The following is a 20,221-nucleotide window of genomic DNA, read 5'->3' as shown; positions in this document are numbered from 1 at the left end:
GCGGCTCAGCGAAAGATATAAACGATCGTATCAATAAGGCGCGGTCAGCTTTTATGAAATTATATAAAATATGGAGATCCAATACAAATCCAAGAAAACAAAACTCAAAATATTCAACAGCAGCGTCAAGTCTGTCTTTCTTTACGGATGTACTACATGGAGCCTCAGACAAATATTACACATTTACTGGCCCAACTGGATATCAAACGAATCCTTATGGAAAATGGCGAACTGCAGCCAATTATCCATCGAAATACGTAAGAGAAAGTGGACATGGATCGGTCATACGCTTCGACGATCCCCATCAGAAATAGCGAGATCGTCACTCGAATGGAATCCCCAAGGGTACCGCAGCCAAGGGCGCCCTCGGAATACATGGATACGCTGTGTGAGGCAAGCCCAACTTTCATGGAATCAAATAAAGATGCTAGCAAGAGATAGAGATAGATGGAGAGATTTTGTTAATCCCCTATGTTCCTCGTGAACGTTTCATTTATGTATACAGTAATTGTATTAACGTTAAAACCTACATAAATAAATAAAGGATATATATATCTGCGAATCTGCACCTGGAATGTTCGCACTCTTTATAGAGGAGGTGCAGTCTTCACATTGGAAACGTACTTGAAAAGTACAAGGCCGAAATTACTGCTATACAGGAAATACGATGGATTGGCAAAGGCGTCACAACAACACCTAAAGGTGACGCACTGTATTATAGCTGCCATGACGTAAAGCATAAATTTGGTTGCGGATTTGTAGTTAGTCGGAGACTAAAACATCTGGTATCCAGCTTCACCCCAGTGAATGAAAGACTTGCTGTAATTCGATTAAAAGCAAAATTCTTCAACATCAGCTTTATTTGCGCTCATGCTCCCACTGAAGACAAGGACGAACAGGCCAAAGATATATTTTACGAGCGCTTAGAAGAAACTTATGACCGTTGCCCTGCCCATGACATTAAAATTATTCTAGGCGATTTTAATGCCAAAATTGGAAAGGAGAATATCTTTGACCCAACAGTCGGGAAATTCAGTCTCCACAGTAAAATTTCTGACAATGGTATGAGGCTGATAGACTTTGTAGCTGCAAAAAACATGGTAGTTAGCAGTACCAGATTTAATCATCTCGATATTCATAAGAGCACCTGACTGTCTCCAGATCAAGAACAAGTAATCAAATTGATCATGTTGTGATAGATGGAAGACATTCATCGAAGGTACGTACCCGTCTAAACGTTGCAAATAAAGCACGAACAGACACAACGCGGAAGTTGGACATCGATAGGCTGCAAACACAACATATAGCCACAGCATATTCCACTCAACTAGCCCAATTGCTTAATGAGAGCACTCCTCATCCCGATAACATATCAGCGCAATGGAAAAATATTGCCCACTCCATGCAAACAGCCGCAAAATCCATACTTGGATACCAGAGACCTCCACCAAGGAATCCATGGTATGATGAGGAGGGTCGTGCTGCCACCGAAGAGAAAAATGCGGCATATAGGACCACTTTACAATCAGTAGCAACGCGTAGCGCACGAGAGAGATATCGGGAGAAAAGGAGAGAAGAGAAACGTCTTTTCCGCAAGAAAAGAGAGAAATGGAAAAGCGGGAGTGTGAAAAAATCGAGATGTACAGGACCCAGAATGAAGTCCGAAATTTCTACCAAAGAGTGAAACATCAAACAGATGGCTTTGGTACAGGCACATCCTCCTGTAGAGACCAGCAAGGTAATCTGGTAACAGATACAGATATCGTGTTCAGGATGTGGAAGGAACATTTCTCAAATCTGCTGGTATCCAATAGTAGCGAAGTCGATGATACCACAGATCCAATCCCAGAAGATGGTATAGAATGTATACCGCCCGGCCAAGATGAGGTAAAAACAGCAATCAACCGGCTGAAGAATAATAAAACAGCAGGAGCCGATGGCTTAAAAGCCGAGCTGTTTAAAAACGGAGGCGACGCGCTGATAATGTGTATGCATCAGCTAGTTAGCACCATCTGGCAGGAAGAACGCGCACCCGACGATTGGAACCTGAGCATCCTGTGTCCTGTCCACAAGAAAGGAGATAAGACTGTATGCTCCAACTATAGGGGCATAAGTCTTCTCCCTATTGCCTATAAGATAGTGTCAGGGATATTATGCGAACGACTAAAGCCCATGGTCAACGAAATAATTGGACCACACCAATGTGGCTTTAGTCCTGGCAAGTCCACCATTGACCAGATATTTACCCTGCGGCAAATCCTGGAGAAGACCCAAGAAATGCAGATCTACACATATCACCTTTTTGTCGATTATAAAGCAGCATTCGACAGTCCCCTCCGATCAAAGGTATTCCATGCAATGTCTGAATTTGGTATCCCCGCAAAGCTCATTCGGCTTTGTAAGATGAGTTTACCTGATACTAGGTCCTCAGTTAAAATTGGAAAGAACCTCTCCGAACGGTTCAGTACCAAAAGATTGGACAAGGAGACAGCCTTGACCTATTCAACATTTTGGTGGAAAATGTAATACGAGATGCAAATGTCAAAAGAAATGACACAATTTACACCAATAGCCACATGATACTTGCTTATGCTGATGACATAGACATCATGGGACGATCAGTAAAGGAAGTAACTGATACCTTTAGGAAGGTCGATGCAGAATCTGCCAAAGTATGTCTGGCGGTAAACGGCGAAAAGACCAAATTGATGGTGTCGACGCGCAAAGCGTCTAAGGAGCTCGGACCAACTGTGGAAGTTGGTACCTATAATTTTGAGGTAGTTAAAGACTTCGTCTACCTCGGCACTGCCATAAACACCACAAACAACATCAGTTGTGAAATAAGAAGAAGAATTGTATTGGCCAACAGATGCTACTATGGTCTAAGTAAGCAATTTAAAAACAAAGCCACATCTCGTCAAACAAATATAACACTATACAAAACGCTGATACTACCCGTGCTAATGTATGGCTCCGAAGCATGGGTACTTGCGCAAGCAGATAAGGCAGTGCTTGGTGTGTTTGAGAGGAAAATTCTTCGAAAGATCTACGGGCCGATTTGCGTTGACGGTGAATATCGACGTCGTATGAACCACGAGCTGTATCTGCTATACAAAGACATGAATATAGTTAAACGTATCCAGATGCAACGATTGCGTTGGCTAGGCCACATCATAAGAATGAGCGATGATGAACCCGCTAAAAAGGCGTATGAATACATGCCACATGGCACGCAGAATCGGCAGGCCTAAGCTTCGATGGAGCATACAAGTGGATGAAGAAATGAAAAGGCGCGGTATTCCAGAGAGCGAAGCGAAAAACAGAGAGAATTGGAGATCTTTTCTTAGTTCGGTCTATGGAACAAATGTTCTGTAATGGAGCAGCTAAGTAAGTAAGAAAGTTATCAGATTGCTGTGCCGACAGAGATATACCTTCAGCCTCGGATCTAAAGAAAAAGTAAACTCCATACTTCTGACGTAATTGTGCCGTCGTAAAAAGGGCCGCATACAACATGTTGCTTAAATTTTAAAAACGGTCCCAATAAAGTCTTTGAACTACACTTTTCCCATCTTGGTAGCACAAAAGCGGGAGGGTTACCTTAAGTACTACCCAGTTTAGTTGGTGCCGGCAGGCTTTTTGCAGGACCATTATCTCAGGAAGTATGGACTTGCCCACGAAAAAAATTGCGCCGCCGTAACAGGGCCGCAGGAAGAACTTGTTGCCAAAAATTTCAAAACGATCCGCACCCTTCCGAAAGATCGTCGTGTTCCAAGGATTCCTTGTTTTCACAGCAGATAACATTGACTTCCCAAAAGGGTAGCCCTACCAAACTGAGTATGTTTGGAAGGATCGTCCGATAAAAAATGTTTCCGCATACGTTACGATCTTGATGTCTGAAGGGGGCAGAATACAGGAGAGGTAGAGGTTATAGTCCCGCAGATATCACCCTGAATTCCCTGTTTGATTCTATGGGGATTTGACTTTTTGTTCCTGATTTCAACGTACAACTTGCATCCACATATATAATTGATTATCCAACGTTTCAGAGTTGTCTGCTCAATGTCCTTAAACAGCGTGGAGTGCTTGACAGTATCAAAGGCTTTTGATAAGTTAAGCGTCACCACACCCAGAGAAAAAATGACACCATACGTGGTCAAACTGACCATATTGACACCATTCGTGGGCAGATTCTAAAAGTGACAACAGCAGTGGTCAAAAAAAAAAAAAAAAAAAAAATTAGCACTCCTGTGCTCATGTTGACATGTTGATTTTGAATCGAATTGGTTCCTTCAGTGCATCACTTCTATCACACGGTTAATGGGGAGATGGCGTGCAGCGTTGTCGTGATGTGCTACTTACTGTATCCATGCTGATGATCGGCAACTGAATAGCTATTTCTGACGCTGGGGAGGACTAAGGCCTCAAGGGTCTTTACTACGGGCGACAAAAGAGAAATCGGCCTGAACGATCCAACATTGCTGGCATCCTTGTTTGGCTTCAGTAGCGGGACCACTCTGCCTATTTTCCAGACTTCGGGAACCATGATGGTGGCTAGCGACAGGTTGAGAACCTTAACAAGATACTCGACTCCCGGTACATCCTGCTGGATCCATCAAATGCTTTGGATGATTAGCATTCCTGAAGGCATTTGCAGCATCATCCGTTATAAACTGTGGTGGTTCATCCTCGGCAGGAAGAGATCTGATGCGATGTAGTACTCTTCTCATCGCCCTATCTGTCGATTTCAATAACTTGAGCACATCTTCAGTTCAGTCAACGTACTGTCGCCAAACGTGACTTAGGTTCATTCTTCTTTTTTTGCCAGGGTTGGAGAGTGACTTAACCGTTGTCCACAATTCGCTTATTTCGCATCCAATGTTGCAACTCTTGAGATGATTTAACCACTTGTTTCGCTTATGTTAACCAACCAAACTTTAAGCTCCCTGATTCTGGTGTCACTGGGGTTGGCTTATCACGCACATTTGCTAATCCCGTCGCCTATGCTGGGAAGTTTGGTCTCACTTCGGTTATTCGACCAGCAGGTATATGGGAAGCGGCTGCAGCAGTGATAATGTCTCGGAACGTCCTTTCCGCTACTCAAACATCAGAAGGATCGGGCAGATCTCTGAAGCGGTGATTAGTGAACTCTCTGAAACTCAGTCAATCAGCTTTCCCATGATTGACGTAAATGCGTTCAGATGAAAACAGCTGCCCAGCATGCGGTACAGGCCCGGACAACATACGGCATCTTTTCAACTGCCCCGCCAAACCTACTAAACTTGCTTCAGTAGATCTGTGGTTACATCCCATCGAAGCAGCCACGTTCCTGGAACTGGAAATTGACTCAGAACCAGATTTAACAGAAGAACGAATATACAAACATGTTATTCTTTTGACGTTGCTACCTTTGAGATAAAATTCGGAAGATAACTCGTGGTTTTGGTTAGCTTGTGAGGCAGTGGTAGCCTCTAAGTCTCTTGATAGCAGAGGTGTTCGAATATATGAAGTCCTGATTCGGTTTGGATCCCTTGGCCTTCGGATGTTGTTCCTTCATTGACGTAACTCTCTTCACCTTATTTTTTGGTGTAGGAGTGTTGGTTGAATCCACATGCTGAGGTGTCGAGGCCGGTGCTGAATCAGTTTTCCCAGCCCTAATCGACCGATTTAAACACCATTTAAATTTCTTGTTTTAATTTTTCTCATTGCCACTCGTAGAATATTGCCCTACAAGCCTTTTACCTATAATGTACAAACCAAACACAGATACTGTTCGTAAATGAAGCCAAGGTCTTTGTCGTTTTTCAATGGCGGTCAGGAATTGCGGTGGGTAGGTTATAATGTTAGTGGTTGTTATTGTTGTTAGTGTTACTATTTTTTGAATTGTTGTTATCATTAGTAGCATCATTTGCAGATATACTCCTCCTCGCTTACATATTTTTCCCCTCTCATAATATTGTTGTTGTTGTTGCTATTTATTTTTCTTGTTCTTTCTCCCTGCCATTACAGTTAATTAAATTCTCGACACAAAACAACTATGATCCTGGGCAAATAGTGAAAATCCTTTTGGAGATACAATCGGAAAATAAGCTACAAAAAATATTCAACTCAGCCAACTTTGATGCTGAGCGTATTTTAAAACACACAATTTCCCATGCACTGCAGGCGATGTTGCAAACATTTCGCAATAATTGCATACAATATAATCCGCACATTCACTACATGCGACCGAATCCATTAGCGCGAGTTTCCCTGGCCCAGCTTATGACACGTATCGTTGAGGCAACGATTGCCGGAGATGGTAGAAATGACAATAAAAAAGCAACAGTTACCAACAACAACAACACCAGTACCACCACCAGTTACGCCACCATTTCTACCAGTACTGATGTCGATGGTCGTAATTGTCGTCAGGCATCGTTATCGTTGTTGTTGCCGCTGCTGCCCATACATTTGTGTGAAGCTGTAATCGCATTAATGGAAAACATAAAACAAATTGAGGTGACGGCCCTAATTTACATCGAATCGAAATTCATTGATAAATTCTTAAGCGAACACTTGTTGCGACCGGAACATGTAAACGTCCTGGTGCGCTTTATCGGTTACTGTTGTCAACGTGTTGTGGCCTTGTGCCACAATAGGCCTCTGTTGCTAAACAATCAGGAACAAAGGAACTCCCTAACCATAGGACTACGCTGCATCGATGCTTTGATGCATCAGAAATTCATTTGGAACACACTGAACCAACAACAGACGACGTTCGCGACAAATGTATCTCAGAATATTAGTGGTGGTGGCGGTGTTGGTGGTTCAGGAAGTGCCATGAACACCACCAATGAAGTAACATCAGCAGCGCCATTGACAAAGTGTGAACTAAATACAATTATTTGCTCTCTGCTTGATGTTGTTAGTTCTGCAGGCACTCTTTTATTGGAGAATACGCCATTCTACAAGAAGTTTAAAAATGTTTTGAGGTCTTCGACAACAGCCACAACCGCCCATTCCTCGTTGATAAGTGAACCAATAACACCACAAAAACATCAACAACAGAAGAAACACTATTGCAATGTACATACAACGTCACCACCGCCACCACATCAACCACACAAGGAGTGTAAAGCAACAACATCGACGACGACGACGATGTCGATGATGATTGAAGAAGAAAACTTTGAAAATATTGCCTGGCTAACAGCAAAATACAACTCCAAAGTTATTTTTCTGGGAAAATTAATTGAAACGAAAATTGGCAACTATGATAAGGGCATTTGTATTGGTGACTACAACAATTATTCGTCTGCTGCTGCTGCTGTTGAGGCCCAAGACCTCAAAGGCATAAATAACCAGTTTGATTTCATTTCATTGGTAAGTTGTGCAAATCTAAGATTTTACAAACTTTATTTTTTTAGAAATCACCATTAAATGTGTTTTAACCCTTAAACCTAAGCAGAAGTTGATATTTCGGTAAACGTTAGGGTGACCTAGTATCGATCATTTTATTTTTCAGGAATTTGTTTATTTCTTAAGGGGTGACACCCACTTATTAATATCAGAAAATAGAAATTTTATTTTGGCTCGTTTCAAAGTATAAATAGCATAGAATGTGTGGTAACATTTTCAAGATCGATGGAATTGTTATGTAGCATAGAAACTAAAAACACGTTTTTCTCGAAATGACATTTTGAAATCGGTGTCAAGTCTAGTTCGAAAACTAATGAACCGATTGTCATATATTTTTGTGGGCTTATCAAGGACATCAAAATCTATCTGTGTTGCTGATCCGTCGTAATGAGTATTAATAACAACTTTTTATGGACTCTATGCTTGACAATTCAATAATAGGAATTTTCTACCTCACTTCTTCAGTCATTGTAAAACCGAAGAGGATTTTAAATTTATCAACAGATTTTGTCTGTAACTTTTCTTTTCTCTTACGGACTGTTGGATTTTTCACCGTTTGATGCTGTTTAGGATTTATTATCGTCTATGGCCCCTGTCTTTATCCTGAAGCGATCTAATTATACAAGTTAAAAAGATGGTTAAGTCGAATTCTCCCGCTTATTGAGACTTATATGTTTTAGTTTTTCATGGCTGATGGACCGTTGAACCTCATCATTTAATGACATTTGTAAATATATCGTTTTTCTTGATCGGGGGCGCAACCACCGTTGTCTCGAAAACTAATTTGCAAGCCGCAGTCTGGAATACCGCGCCTTTTCATCTCATCATCCACTTGTTTGCGCCATATATTCCTTGGCCTGCCAATTCTGCGTGCACCGCCAAGCGGTCCGTATTTATACGCCTTTTTAGCGGGTTTATCATCGCTCATTCTTATTATATGGCCTAGCCAACGCAATCGCTGCATCTCGATACGTTTAACTATATTGATGTCGTTGTATAGCAGATACAGCTCGTGGTTCATACGACGTCGATATTCACCGTCAACGCAAATCGGCCCGTAGATCTTTCGAAGAATTTTCCTCTCAAACACACCAAACACTGCCTTATCTGCTTGCGCAAGTACCCATGCTTCGGAGCCATACATTAGCACAGGTTGTATCAGCGTTTTGTATAGTGTTATTTTTGTTTGACGAGATGTGGCTTTGTTTTTAAATTACTTACTTAAACTATAGTAGCATCTATTGGCCAATACAATTCTTCTTCTTATTTCACAACTGATGTTGTTTGTTGTGTTTATGGCAGTGCCGAGGTAGACGAAGTCTTTAACTACCTCAAAATTGTAGGTACCAACTTCCACAGTTGATCCGAGCTCTATGGACGCTTTGCGCGTCGACACCATCAATTTGGTCTTTTCGCCGTTTACTGCCAGACCCACTTTCGCAGATTCTGCTTCGACCTTCCTAAAGGTATCAGTTACTTCCTTTACTGATCGTCCCATGATGTCTATGTCATCATCATAGGCAAGTAACATGTGACTATTGGTGTAAATTGTGCCATTTCTTTTGACATTTGCATCTCGTATTACCTTTTCCAGCAAAATATTGAATAGGTCACACGAAAGGCTGTCTCCTTGTCTGAAACCTCTTTTGGTACTGAACTGTTAAAGTCATCTTACAAAGCCGGATGAGCTTTGCGGGGATACCAAATTCAGACATTGCATGGAATACCTTTGATCGGAGGGTACTGTTGAATGCTGCTTTAAAATCGACAAAAAGGTGATATGTGCATCTCTTGGGCCTTCTCCAGGATTTGCCGCAGGGTAAATATCTGGTCAATGGTGGACTTGCCAGGTCTAAAGCCACATTGGTATGGTCCAATTATTTCGTTGACCATGGGCTTTAGTCGTTCGCATAATATCCCTGACACTATCTTATAGGCAATAGGGAGAAGACTTATGCCCCTATAGCTGGAGCATACAGTGTTATCTGCTTTCTTGTGGACGGGACACAGGATGCTCAGGTTCCAATCGTAGGGTACTCGTTCTTCCTGCCAGATGGTGCTAACTAGCTGATGCATCATGCATGCATTATCAGCGCGTCCCCTCTGGTTTTAAACAGCTCGGCTGGTAAGCCATCGGCTCCTGCTGCTTTATTATTCTTCAGCCGGTTGATTGCTGTTTTTACCTCATCTTGGCTGGGCGGTATACATTCTATACCATCTTCTGGGATTGGATCTGTGGTATCATCGTCTTCGCTACTATTGGATACCAGCAGATTGGAGAAATGTTCCTTCCATATCCTGAGCACGCTATCTGTATCTGTTACCAGATTACCTTGCTGGTCTCTACAGGAGGATGTGGCTGTACCAAAACCATTTGTTTGATGTTTCACTCTTTGGACATCTCGATTTTTTCACACTCCCGCTTTTCTATTTCTCTCTTTTTCTTGCGGAAAAGACGTTTCTCATTTCTCCTTTTCTCCCGACATCTCTCTCGTTCGCTACGCGTTGCTACTGATTGTAAAGTAGCTCTATATGCCGCATTTTTCTCTTCGGTAGCAGCACGACACTCCTGGTCATACCATGAATTCCTTTGTGGAGGTCTCTGGTATCCAAGTATGGATTTTGCGGCTGTTTGCATGGAGTGGGCAATACTTTGCCATTGTGTTGTTATGTTATCGGGACAATGAGTGCTCTCATTAAGCAATTGGGCAAGTTGAGTGGAATGTGCTGTGGCTATCTGTTGTGTTTGCAGCCTATCGATGTCCAACTTCCGCGTTGTGTCTGTTCGTGCTTTATTTGCAACGTTTAGAAGGGTACGTATTTTGCTGCATCAAGGTAGTGGTCCGAATCAATGTTTGAGCCTCGGAACGATCGTACATCCAACACGATCGATGAATGTCTTCCATCTATCACAACATGATCAATTTGATTACTTGTTCTTTGATCTGGAGTCAGCCAGGTGCCCTTATGAATATCGAGATGATTAAATCTGCTAACTACCATGTTTTTTGCAGCTGCAAAGTCTATCAGCCTCATACCATTGTCAGATGTTTCACTGTGGAGACTGAATTTCCCGACTGTTGGGCCAAAGAAATTCTTCTTTCCAATTTTGGCATTAAAATCACCTAGAATAATTTTAATGTCATGGGCAGGGCAACGGTCATATGTTTCTTCTAAGCGCTCGTAAAATATATCTTTGGTCTGTTCGTCCTTTTCTTCAGTGGGAGCATGAGCGCAAATAAAGCTGATGTTGAAGAATTTAGCTTTTATTCTAATTGCAGCAAGTCTTTCATTCACTGGGGCGAAGCTGGATACCAGATGTTTTAGTCTCCGACTAGCTACAAATCCGCAACCAAACTCATGCTTTACGTCATGGCAGCTATAATACAGTGCGTCACCTTTAGGTGTTGTTGTGACGCTTTTCCCAATCCATCGTACTTCCTGTATGGCAGTAATATCGGACTTGTACTTTTCAAGTACGTCTGCCATTGCGAAGACTGCACCTTCTCTATAAAGAGTGCGAACATTCCAGGTGCAGATTCGCAGATCATGGTCCTTAAAACGTTTGCGGGGTTCGTCAACTTTAGAGGGGTTTGTTTTTCTTTTCTTTCGTTTTTTCTTTTCTTTCAGATAAAAAGAGAAAATCGACCAAAGAAGATTCGTATTTTTCTCGAAAAAAAATCAAATAGCTTTTATTGGGCTTTACAATTGGGGGTCACTCCGTAAGTGATAAATAATACCTCAACGTACTGTGTTGTGTGTTAATGATTAAATTCTATAGCCCGTGGGAGTAGTTTAAGGGTTAAAAGTTATACATTTCGCTGCCTGCAAATATGCTTGTGTATGTGAGAGCTTTTAATTTAAGTAATCGAAGATTTTATTGCTTTGAAATTTGTACCTTTAATTAAATGTTGAACATTCTTCTTGGAATGGTAAATAGTTTATCAAATTGGTTTAGATGAAGCCATAGAATAATTGATTAGAATAATAAATGATTCAACCGGTAGACTATGTTGCCGGTAAATTATGTTAGTGTTTAGGTGGAACAAAATCTCATTAATAATTTGAATTTTAATTTTTCTCAATAATAAGAAAATCGTATAAAAGAATCAGTCGTTTTTGCCGACAGAGATATAATACCCTCCGCCTGTGTGAATTGAGGCTTTCGTTTATGGTCACATCGAAAACCGGCTACAAAACCGAAATTCTTTTTCCCCAAACATTGATTGTTTATCAGACTCAATGAACGTAAAGAAACAAAACGATTCCCGTACCAATCATACAACGCCACAAACTTTTCAGCTTCTCTGAATCGTTTCATTCTCACAACCAAAACAAAATAACAAACTTTTCAATGTAAAAAGATGAAAACCGTACGATTCCTCAAATGTACTTCGGCTATGCTTTGCCGAGTTGTTTCATTCACGACCGAAACAAAAAGATTTTTTGGCGAACGTTTGCCGTGTGTTATGGTCAATGACACACACAGGCACACACACACACATGTGATTGCTTAACAACCCTATAAACTAACATCAACATACCACAGTGAATATTTTATCAACCACCAAACGTTTTTGATTTATTCACATGTGTTTATTACTATTTAGTTTTCTATCTGCTCTTTTAGAGTTGAGTACTTTTCGTTTATCGTTTTGTTCGCACTCACGAATGTAAACAAAACGAAACTAAACAGCGAACTCCGCCAGCGTGGGTTATGTTTCGTTTTGTATTGTCCCTATGGAAAATACGAAACGAAACGATTAGAAATGTTATTTAAAGTATTTTTACTTACGCTGATTCAGACTTATTCTGAACATAAATTCAGCCTCTCTTTTAAGTTGAAATGGCAGAGAGTCAAAACTCACGTGGAATTTACGTTTAGAATAAGGCTGTATTTAGGGGGCTTTCAGATATATGTGGCTTGTTTTGGACACAAAATACGGAAACTTTTGGGTTATTTACTTTGCTAATAAATTTGATTTGGATAAAAGCGCAAAAGTGTAGAACTTTTGCAGAGGAGGTACCGGAAGGTATAATAATAATTGTTTCACAAACATCTCAGACGGGACAAGGGAGACTTCTCTCATATCAGTGATTTCACCCTGATTCATATTAAGCTCAATGATATGGGACCTACTCTTTATCGCCGAGTCCGAACGGCGTGTCTAAGATACCACTTGAAGAGAAGTGTCACCAACATTACTGAGGGGTATTTCGCCACCGTTGAAAAGTGTTCGATGTTGTCTGGCCGGGGAATCGAACGGACGACCTTCTGCCTCCATCCTTGCTCTATAGGAATTTAGACTGCTTCACCATCCCTGTTTATCTAGGGGCTCTCTTTTGTATCGTTGAACCTCTCTTTCTTGATCATCAACATACTTCTGACATGCCTTGGTGGGGGAATCTTATCCACCATATGTTGATTAGGACGGCTCTCACTGACTCTCACACGAGCAAGTACTGCAAAGAAAGCATGCCATTGTGTTGTTGTACTGAATGAATCTTTGTCTCTGATCCATTGAAGACATGAGGCGGCACACTGTTGCAGTTCTCAGAGCGGCACTATGAGAGGTTTAAATATTTTTCTATCGCGTTGCACTTATATTCGTGGAAATGGGACCCCTACAATCCACTATAGGTAATTTGGCCTGTTTTTGAGGCAAAAATTAATAGCGGTGGATATGTGGGCTTTTTATACATTTTTATTGCTTTATATGTAAAAGTAAGATAAAACAAAGAATTACAATGTAAAATTCGGATATAGCGAACATCGGTTATAAGAAACTACGTTTATAACGAACAAAGTTTTATGTTTCCAAAGAATTTTTCTAAATATTTGTACATACATTGAACTTCTTAAAACGATCACGATTATAACAAACAAAAATTGTTACCCCGCGAGTAGAATTTTTTACAATTTGTTTGGATTTTCAGACCCGCTTTAAAACACAAGCGATAGCGACGAATTTAAGCACTGTTTCAAATATTTTAACATATGACATTTAAAAGTAGGCTTTAATAAGAATTTTACAGACGAACTTGTTTACAACGAACACCGGATATAGCGAACAACTTTTCTTTTTCCTACCCCCTGTTCTCATTTTACCTATTTTGTTCGTTCCAACCCAATGAACGCGGTTAAAACAAAAATGGTTACAATGAACTAAAGTACTGATCCGCCAAAAGATTTTTATAAACGTTGATATGTTTAAAATATTGATTGGCGAAAAGATCTTTATAAATATTATTTTTTTAAAGGACCAAATAAATCACGCAATCGTTATCCCTAGTTAGAACATATTACGGCTATAATTAACAAAAATGTTGACCACAATACGCCTGTACATTTTTAGAACACCTGGTGAATATTTTTTTAAAGAAAATGTCTTTTTAGTTCAAATCGGATGCTTTTTTGTGTTTAATATTTCCTTCACCAAACAAAAAATTTAAAAAATATATATTTTTCTGCAAGGAGGTCACCTTCAAAAAAGTGATATAACTCAAAAAACGCAAAAAATCGCACCTTGGTAATTATGTAGTTGATTCAGAACCCTTTGCTGAAGATATTCCCGGTAGCAGAATTACGGTCAAAGTTGGACAATTTTGTAAAAGTCAATAATATAAAACTATAATTTTGTAAAAAAAAAACAATTCTTAGGTTGTATCCTATATGACGATTTCTTCTGCTGTAACAAACATTTTGAAGAAAATTATTTCTTAAAACAGAAAGTACACACCACCACCATTCCACTGAATATCATATCTTTGTATTTAATTATTACCAAACTCTTACAAATTGCGTTTAAATTCTGCTCTGACTTTTAATTTTTTTTAACATTTTTTATTTTGTCTTCTAAATTTTGATTTTAACTTCGAATTATACCGCGAGTTTTGAATATTTTTGAAAACAAATTGCACATCCATAGAATTTGACATGTTCTTTCTTCGAATCAAATTAGAAAACTCGCGTTATTAAGAGTGCAAAAATTTACTTTTTGCCTAAAAACCTGTCCAAATTACCTATAGTGCAATCCTGGGATAGTTAGTGGTCGAAATTCTGCTAACATCGTCCATAATATCGAATTCAGTGCTTACCTCTGCAGATCATGTAGTGAACAGAGTGACCGTCGATTTAGTGGTGAATATTTGCATCTTCTGCTTGTGGGAAAAATATGGTAGCATTAGTCAAATAGAAGTTTTGACTTTCACAAATGAAATCAGGGAAGGTACCTACCTGATGCCAAGCTCGTACAATCATCCGCATACGTTACGATCTCAATGCCGTTTAAAGAGGGCGGAATGCAGCAGAGTAGAGGTTAAACAGTTCCGAAGATATCACACTACCTTGCGGAACTCCCGTACGACTTGCGTCCACACATATAATTGATCATCCAAAGTTTCAGACTTGGTTGAAGATTTGTTTGTTTTATGTCCTTTGATAAATCACACGGCTTGCTCTGGTTGAGTCCTCGACTAAAAAGTGTGGAGATGCTGCTTACGGAACCCATGTTGATGATCGGCAACTGGATAGCTAATTTCTGGCGCTGGGAGGACTAAGCATTACGGGTCTTTGCTACCGGCGACAAAAGCGAAATCGGTTTGAACAATTTACCTTTGCTGACGTCCTTGCCTGGATTCAGTAGCGGGACCACCCTGCCCATTTTCCAGACTTTGGGAACGATGAGAACTTTAGTAAATACTCCTCGGCCCATCCAGCTGTTTCAACATTACCATGGATATTCCATCAGGACCCAACCCTATGGATAATTTAGCGTTCCTCTTCTCTTCACCCCGTCACTTGCGGGCTGCTCGACAAATTGTCGATTGAAATTACTTCAGCACCTCTTCGGGATAGTCAACGTAACGTCGCCAAACGTGACTGAGGTCCCATCCTCCTTCTTTTCAGGGTTGATAAATTAACCACTTGTTCAGCTTATGCTCACTGACCAACCTGTTAACTTGCAGTGTCAGCTCCCTGACTCCCGGGTCACTGGCACGATGAAGCTCATCGCGCTCATTTGCTTATACCGTCGCCTCTGCTGTTAAGTTTGGTCTCACTTAGGGTATTCGACCAGCAGATTTATGGCGAGCGGCTGTAGCAGTGATGATGTCTTAGAACGTAATTTATGCTACCCGAACATCAGAGGGGTTCTGTAGATCTCTTAAGTGACGATTAGTGAACTCTCTGAAAATAGGCCAATTAGCTTTCCCTTAATTGATGAAAGTGCGGCGTTCAGAGGTGATGAAATCGGGTGGTCTTCGGATGGAGACAATTATGGGTATATGGCGTCATGCAAGAGTATACGGCTTGTCAGGTGACGTCATTTGTCAGACACGATTGTGACTCGATGATTATGTCTGGCGAACTGTGACACTCTCCGCTAATTCTGGTAGGGAGGTCTTCAGTGATCGTCCAAAACGTAGAGCTATCAATTTGCTCAGCTACATACCCCTCTGTAGTGGAAATCTGTAACTCATATTTGGAGCTACCGAAAAAAATCGGGAAAATTAAAATGTAATTAACAAAATTTTTCGGTACGTTGAAAACCAAAATAATCTTGTCACTAACTCCTACTGGTAGTAACAGTGTTGTCAACTTTTATTAATATTTTCCATTCATAATTTTGCGTTTTATTTAGACCGATTTTTATCGGTAAGCCAAAAAATGAGTTACAGAATTCCACTATAGGTCGTTTCCGAGGCGACTCCACCCATGTACGGTTCATAACAGCCAGGCTCAATTGAGATAGGTCTGTATTGTAGTAACAGTGTTGTCAACTTTTATTGGTATCTTTCATTCATAATTTTGCGTTTTATTTATATCGATTTTTATCGGTAAGCCAACAAAAAAATGAGTTATAGCCTAGTTTCCGAGGCGACTCCACCCATGTAGGGTTCATAAGAGCCAGGCTCAATTGAGATAGGTCTGTATTGATCATACTAGTGTAATAGGAAAGCTAATTCCCCATCACCACTTTTGGTGTGATCCTTTCTTAGTACGTTGTAACCTTCACAACGCTGAGCTTGGTTCCCTGCACCGCCGTGACCCTTTATTCTTCGACACATAAAATTCACTTTTTCCTCGATCTTTTGCAATGTAGACTGAGTGCCATTTGTGAATTATCATGCCGTAGGGTATAAGACTATGTTTAAAACATTCCATTTAAATAGATTACATGTATTTTTATTTAAGACCGGAGTACTTTAATTCAAACCAAGTAAATCAGAACTTTTCCAAAGAATACAAAAATTCTCATGCAATATTGATTTAAAGTTAGCATCACATCTTCAACTGTACTGTCATCAGCTCAAACGCCTTCATTTTTTGTTCATCCACTCATTCATTTGTTTGTGTTTACCTTCCATGTTTTTTCATTGCAGGATGTTTTACTATCGATTGGTATTTCAACATTGCGAATGAATCTGTTTTATGCAACAGCCGTAACACCCCTAGAAATCATGCAGCAACAACAACGTTTACTTTCGTGTACAACAAGTGCTGCAGCATCACCATCAACATCGCCATCCCATCATAAAAATCAATCGGTCAGTGGCGGCACGGCGGCAATGGTAACCAGCAATTCAATGTTGCCAATTATACCAATTGAAAGTCTAAGTGATGTCGATATTTTGAAGAGTTTTGTCCGAAGGTAAGTAAGAATGTTCATTCACCGTGACACCATGGAATGTATGATTAAAGCAATTGGATCACAACATACCGTTGAAGAGTTACGCCTAGATGAATATAAAGACGAGTGGAAAACTTTAAAATGTGTCAATGATAAAGGGAATAATAAACTCATTGTAAGATGGATTATTCCACTACAGTTCAATGAAATCATTAAGGGGGTTTTGTATGTGAATGACACACAATTAGTCATATGTAATTCAATTGATTTATTTCACACTTCTTTCTTAAAAAGCCCAAACGGTCCATTAAGTTTTCCACAGATCTTAAAAAAATTCGGAATGTTAGCTTAAATGTAAATAATTAATCTAATAATGTTAAATGAATTGCTTGCTATGAAATAAGTCGGTATTATTGAAAATCTCTGATGAATGATACTAGTTTTCAACATCAAATAAAGTTTCTACATTGATCACCCAATTTTTAATTCTGCCAATATTACATAATACTGAAAGGTGCCGAATTTTCATATGAGAATAAAAGCTGAATACCTTAAAAGAGATTCATAATTTAGATTTTTGTTCTCTTATGTGGTACTGAGAAAATAAAATAGCTTATTTACTTAAAAATTGTACTGATATAAAGTCCAAAACGTTCGGCTATGCCTGACAATAACCTTTTTATAATTTCTTAATCATTTTTCTATTAAATGTTCAAATTCAAATGTTCAAATACTTATTTTAAAGTGTATTTCTTCCTCTTATTATTGACGTTTTGTCTTCTTCTACCATATTTTCTCATGCATTTTCCTTTTATTTTTCATCTCTTGTTTTTTTCTTTTTGTAGATTGTCGATTTTTGGTTTTACAACACGTCAACAATTCGAAGAATATTTTATGACATTCCTGCTGCTGATCAATAAAGTTTACGACGAGAATATGGTGGACCAGCAAGAACAATTTCAAATACGCAGTATTTGCTTGGAAGCCATTATGGAACTTTTAATTACCTACAAAACTTTTCCAATTGTGGGCAATAAACTTTCACTCTATCATCACACGACACGATGGAATCGTATTAATTGTGATACCATAAGGTAAGTGCAAATGGAGTAGTTATTGTTGCGTCACACAACTGTCCCAGTGAAGTCTTCCCAATGTTCGCGCGGTTGTGTGTAGTAATTTTATAAATGACCTTCAGTGGAAAACTAAGAGGTATGACAAGTGGAGAAAGTACATTTAACAGGAGTGAATTGTGTGAATGATGACTAGGCAGCGGATATTGCGTATTTTTCAAAAAATCATGTTTTGGATGATTTAAATATTTTTTAGAAGAAAAACTATGTCTTTTATGTAAAGAGCGATGTAATGGTTCGATTTAAATCCAATCATGATCTGTCACAGAGCAATATTTTAGATTACGACAGAGACTGTCTTGCTGCATGCTGCGCAAACACAGGCCCCAATGAGTCGTCATCAGAATACGCGACTCCTCGCAGTCCCCCCAACTGCAGTCGCATGTATCCTTGTTGCAATTCAATTGCAATTGCCTCCGAGGTAAGATCGAGGAAATAGTGGATTTTATGAGTCGGACGAATATCATGGTAGCGGCGGTACAGGAAACCAAGCTCAACAAAAACTGCAGCTTACAGATGTGTGATGGTTACAATATACTGAGGAAAGATCCACCAAAAGTGGAGGTGCACCAGTCTGTTCAATACGGACCTATCTCGCTTGAGCCTAGCTCTTATGACCCGTACATGGAATGTATGGGGGTAGCAGTCAGATGTAAAGCTGTCGAGGTAGAGTTGCTAAACGTATACATATAAATAGTTGTACTCCAGGTTATAGACTCAACATTAGCACGTTTTTGTAGGGTCATAACCGTCTGGTATTGGAGGACGCTTATTATGAGTTGTGGCATTCAATCTTCGAAAACGAGCAGAGGGGTATAGTGCTGGCTGCGCAGATTGGTAGCTCCGCGTTTTGCACCCCTTTACCAGAAATAGCGGAGAGTGTCACAATTCGCCAGACACAACCATCACCTAGTCTGACAAATCACGTCACCTGGCAACCCGTCGTTTCTCTTGGATCAGACCATCTCCCCATAGTCGTCTCCATTATAAGACCGCCCGATTCCATCACCTCTGAACGCCACACTTTCGTCAATCATGGGAAAGCTAATTGGCCTAGTTTCAGTGAGTTTACTAATCACAGCTTCAGAGATCTACATAACCCTTCTGAAGTTTCGGCTAGCAGAAAGGATGTTTCGAGACATCATCACTGCTGCTGCCGCTCGCCATATACCTGCTTGTCGAGTACCCGAAGTGAGACCAAACTTCCCGACAGAAGCGACGGGATTAGTAAATAAGCGATTATTAACATTGTCGAGGCAACCCCAGTGACCCCAGAGTCAGGGAGCTGACACTGGAAGATAACAGGTTGGTCGGTGACCATAGGTGGAAAAAGTAATAAAATCATCTTAAGAGTTGCAACATTGGAACCGAAATACGTGAGTTGGGGACAACAGTTAAGTAGCTATCGAACCCTGGAAAAAATAAATATAGTGGGATCACTTTTGGCTACGTTACGCTGACTGATCCGAAGAAGTGTGCAACTTATTGTAACAGACAGTTTGTCGAGCAACTCGGGAGTGACAAGGCCAAGAGAAGAGTACTACGTCGCATTAGATCTCTTCCTGCCGATGAGGGACCACCGCAATTTACAATGGAATGTCATCAAGAACGCTAAATCATCCAAAACGTTGGGTCCTGATGGAATCTCCATGGTAACGCATCGTTCCCAAAATATGGAAAATGGGCAGGTTGATCAAGCAAGGATGCCTGTAGAGGTGAATCGTACAAACCGATTTTGCTTTTGTCACCCGTAGCAAAGACCCTTGAGGTATTACTCCTCCCCAGAAATAGTTATCCTTTTGCCGATCATCAGAATGGGTTCCAAAAGCAGCACAGCACGACAACAGCGCTGCACGCACGCCATCTCCACACAAATTAGTCGAGGTCTCAACCAGAGCAAGCCATGCGATAGGACAGTGTTGGTGGCATCCGGCTTATCAAAAGCTGTTTGAGGTCTTTGAGCAGAGTACCCTCCGGTTAATTTTGTAGGTGGAATTCAGGAACAAGAAGTCTAAGCCACCGCCAAGTAAAACAGGGAGTTCCCCATGCTGGGGTGAT

The 20,221-nt window shown here is 40.3% G+C and overlaps 1 protein-coding gene across 2 annotated transcripts in view; it reads left to right on the top strand.

The window, feature by feature from the left end:
* Positions 1-20,221, top strand: part of htt (huntingtin) — a 135,934-nt gene that overhangs the window by 76,744 nt on the left and 38,969 nt on the right. For both annotated transcript variants that reach the window (XM_073962764.1, XM_073962763.1), the window contains 3 exons: positions 6,007-7,362; positions 16,783-17,051; positions 17,876-18,124. In XM_073962764.1, the coding sequence (XP_073818865.1) occupies positions 6,007-7,362; positions 16,783-17,051; positions 17,876-18,124 (1,874 nt within the window). The remainder of the gene's footprint in view (positions 1-6,006; positions 7,363-16,782; positions 17,052-17,875; positions 18,125-20,221) is intronic.

This window comes from Musca autumnalis, unplaced genomic scaffold, assembly GCF_047663935.1.
Source record: "Musca autumnalis isolate F117 unplaced genomic scaffold, ASM4766393v1 scaffold_1, whole genome shotgun sequence".
NCBI classification, from domain to species: domain Eukaryota; kingdom Metazoa; phylum Arthropoda; class Insecta; order Diptera; family Muscidae; genus Musca; species Musca autumnalis.
Note: the sequence above shows the minus strand (reverse complement) of the source record. Positions and strands in the feature narration are given on the sequence as shown.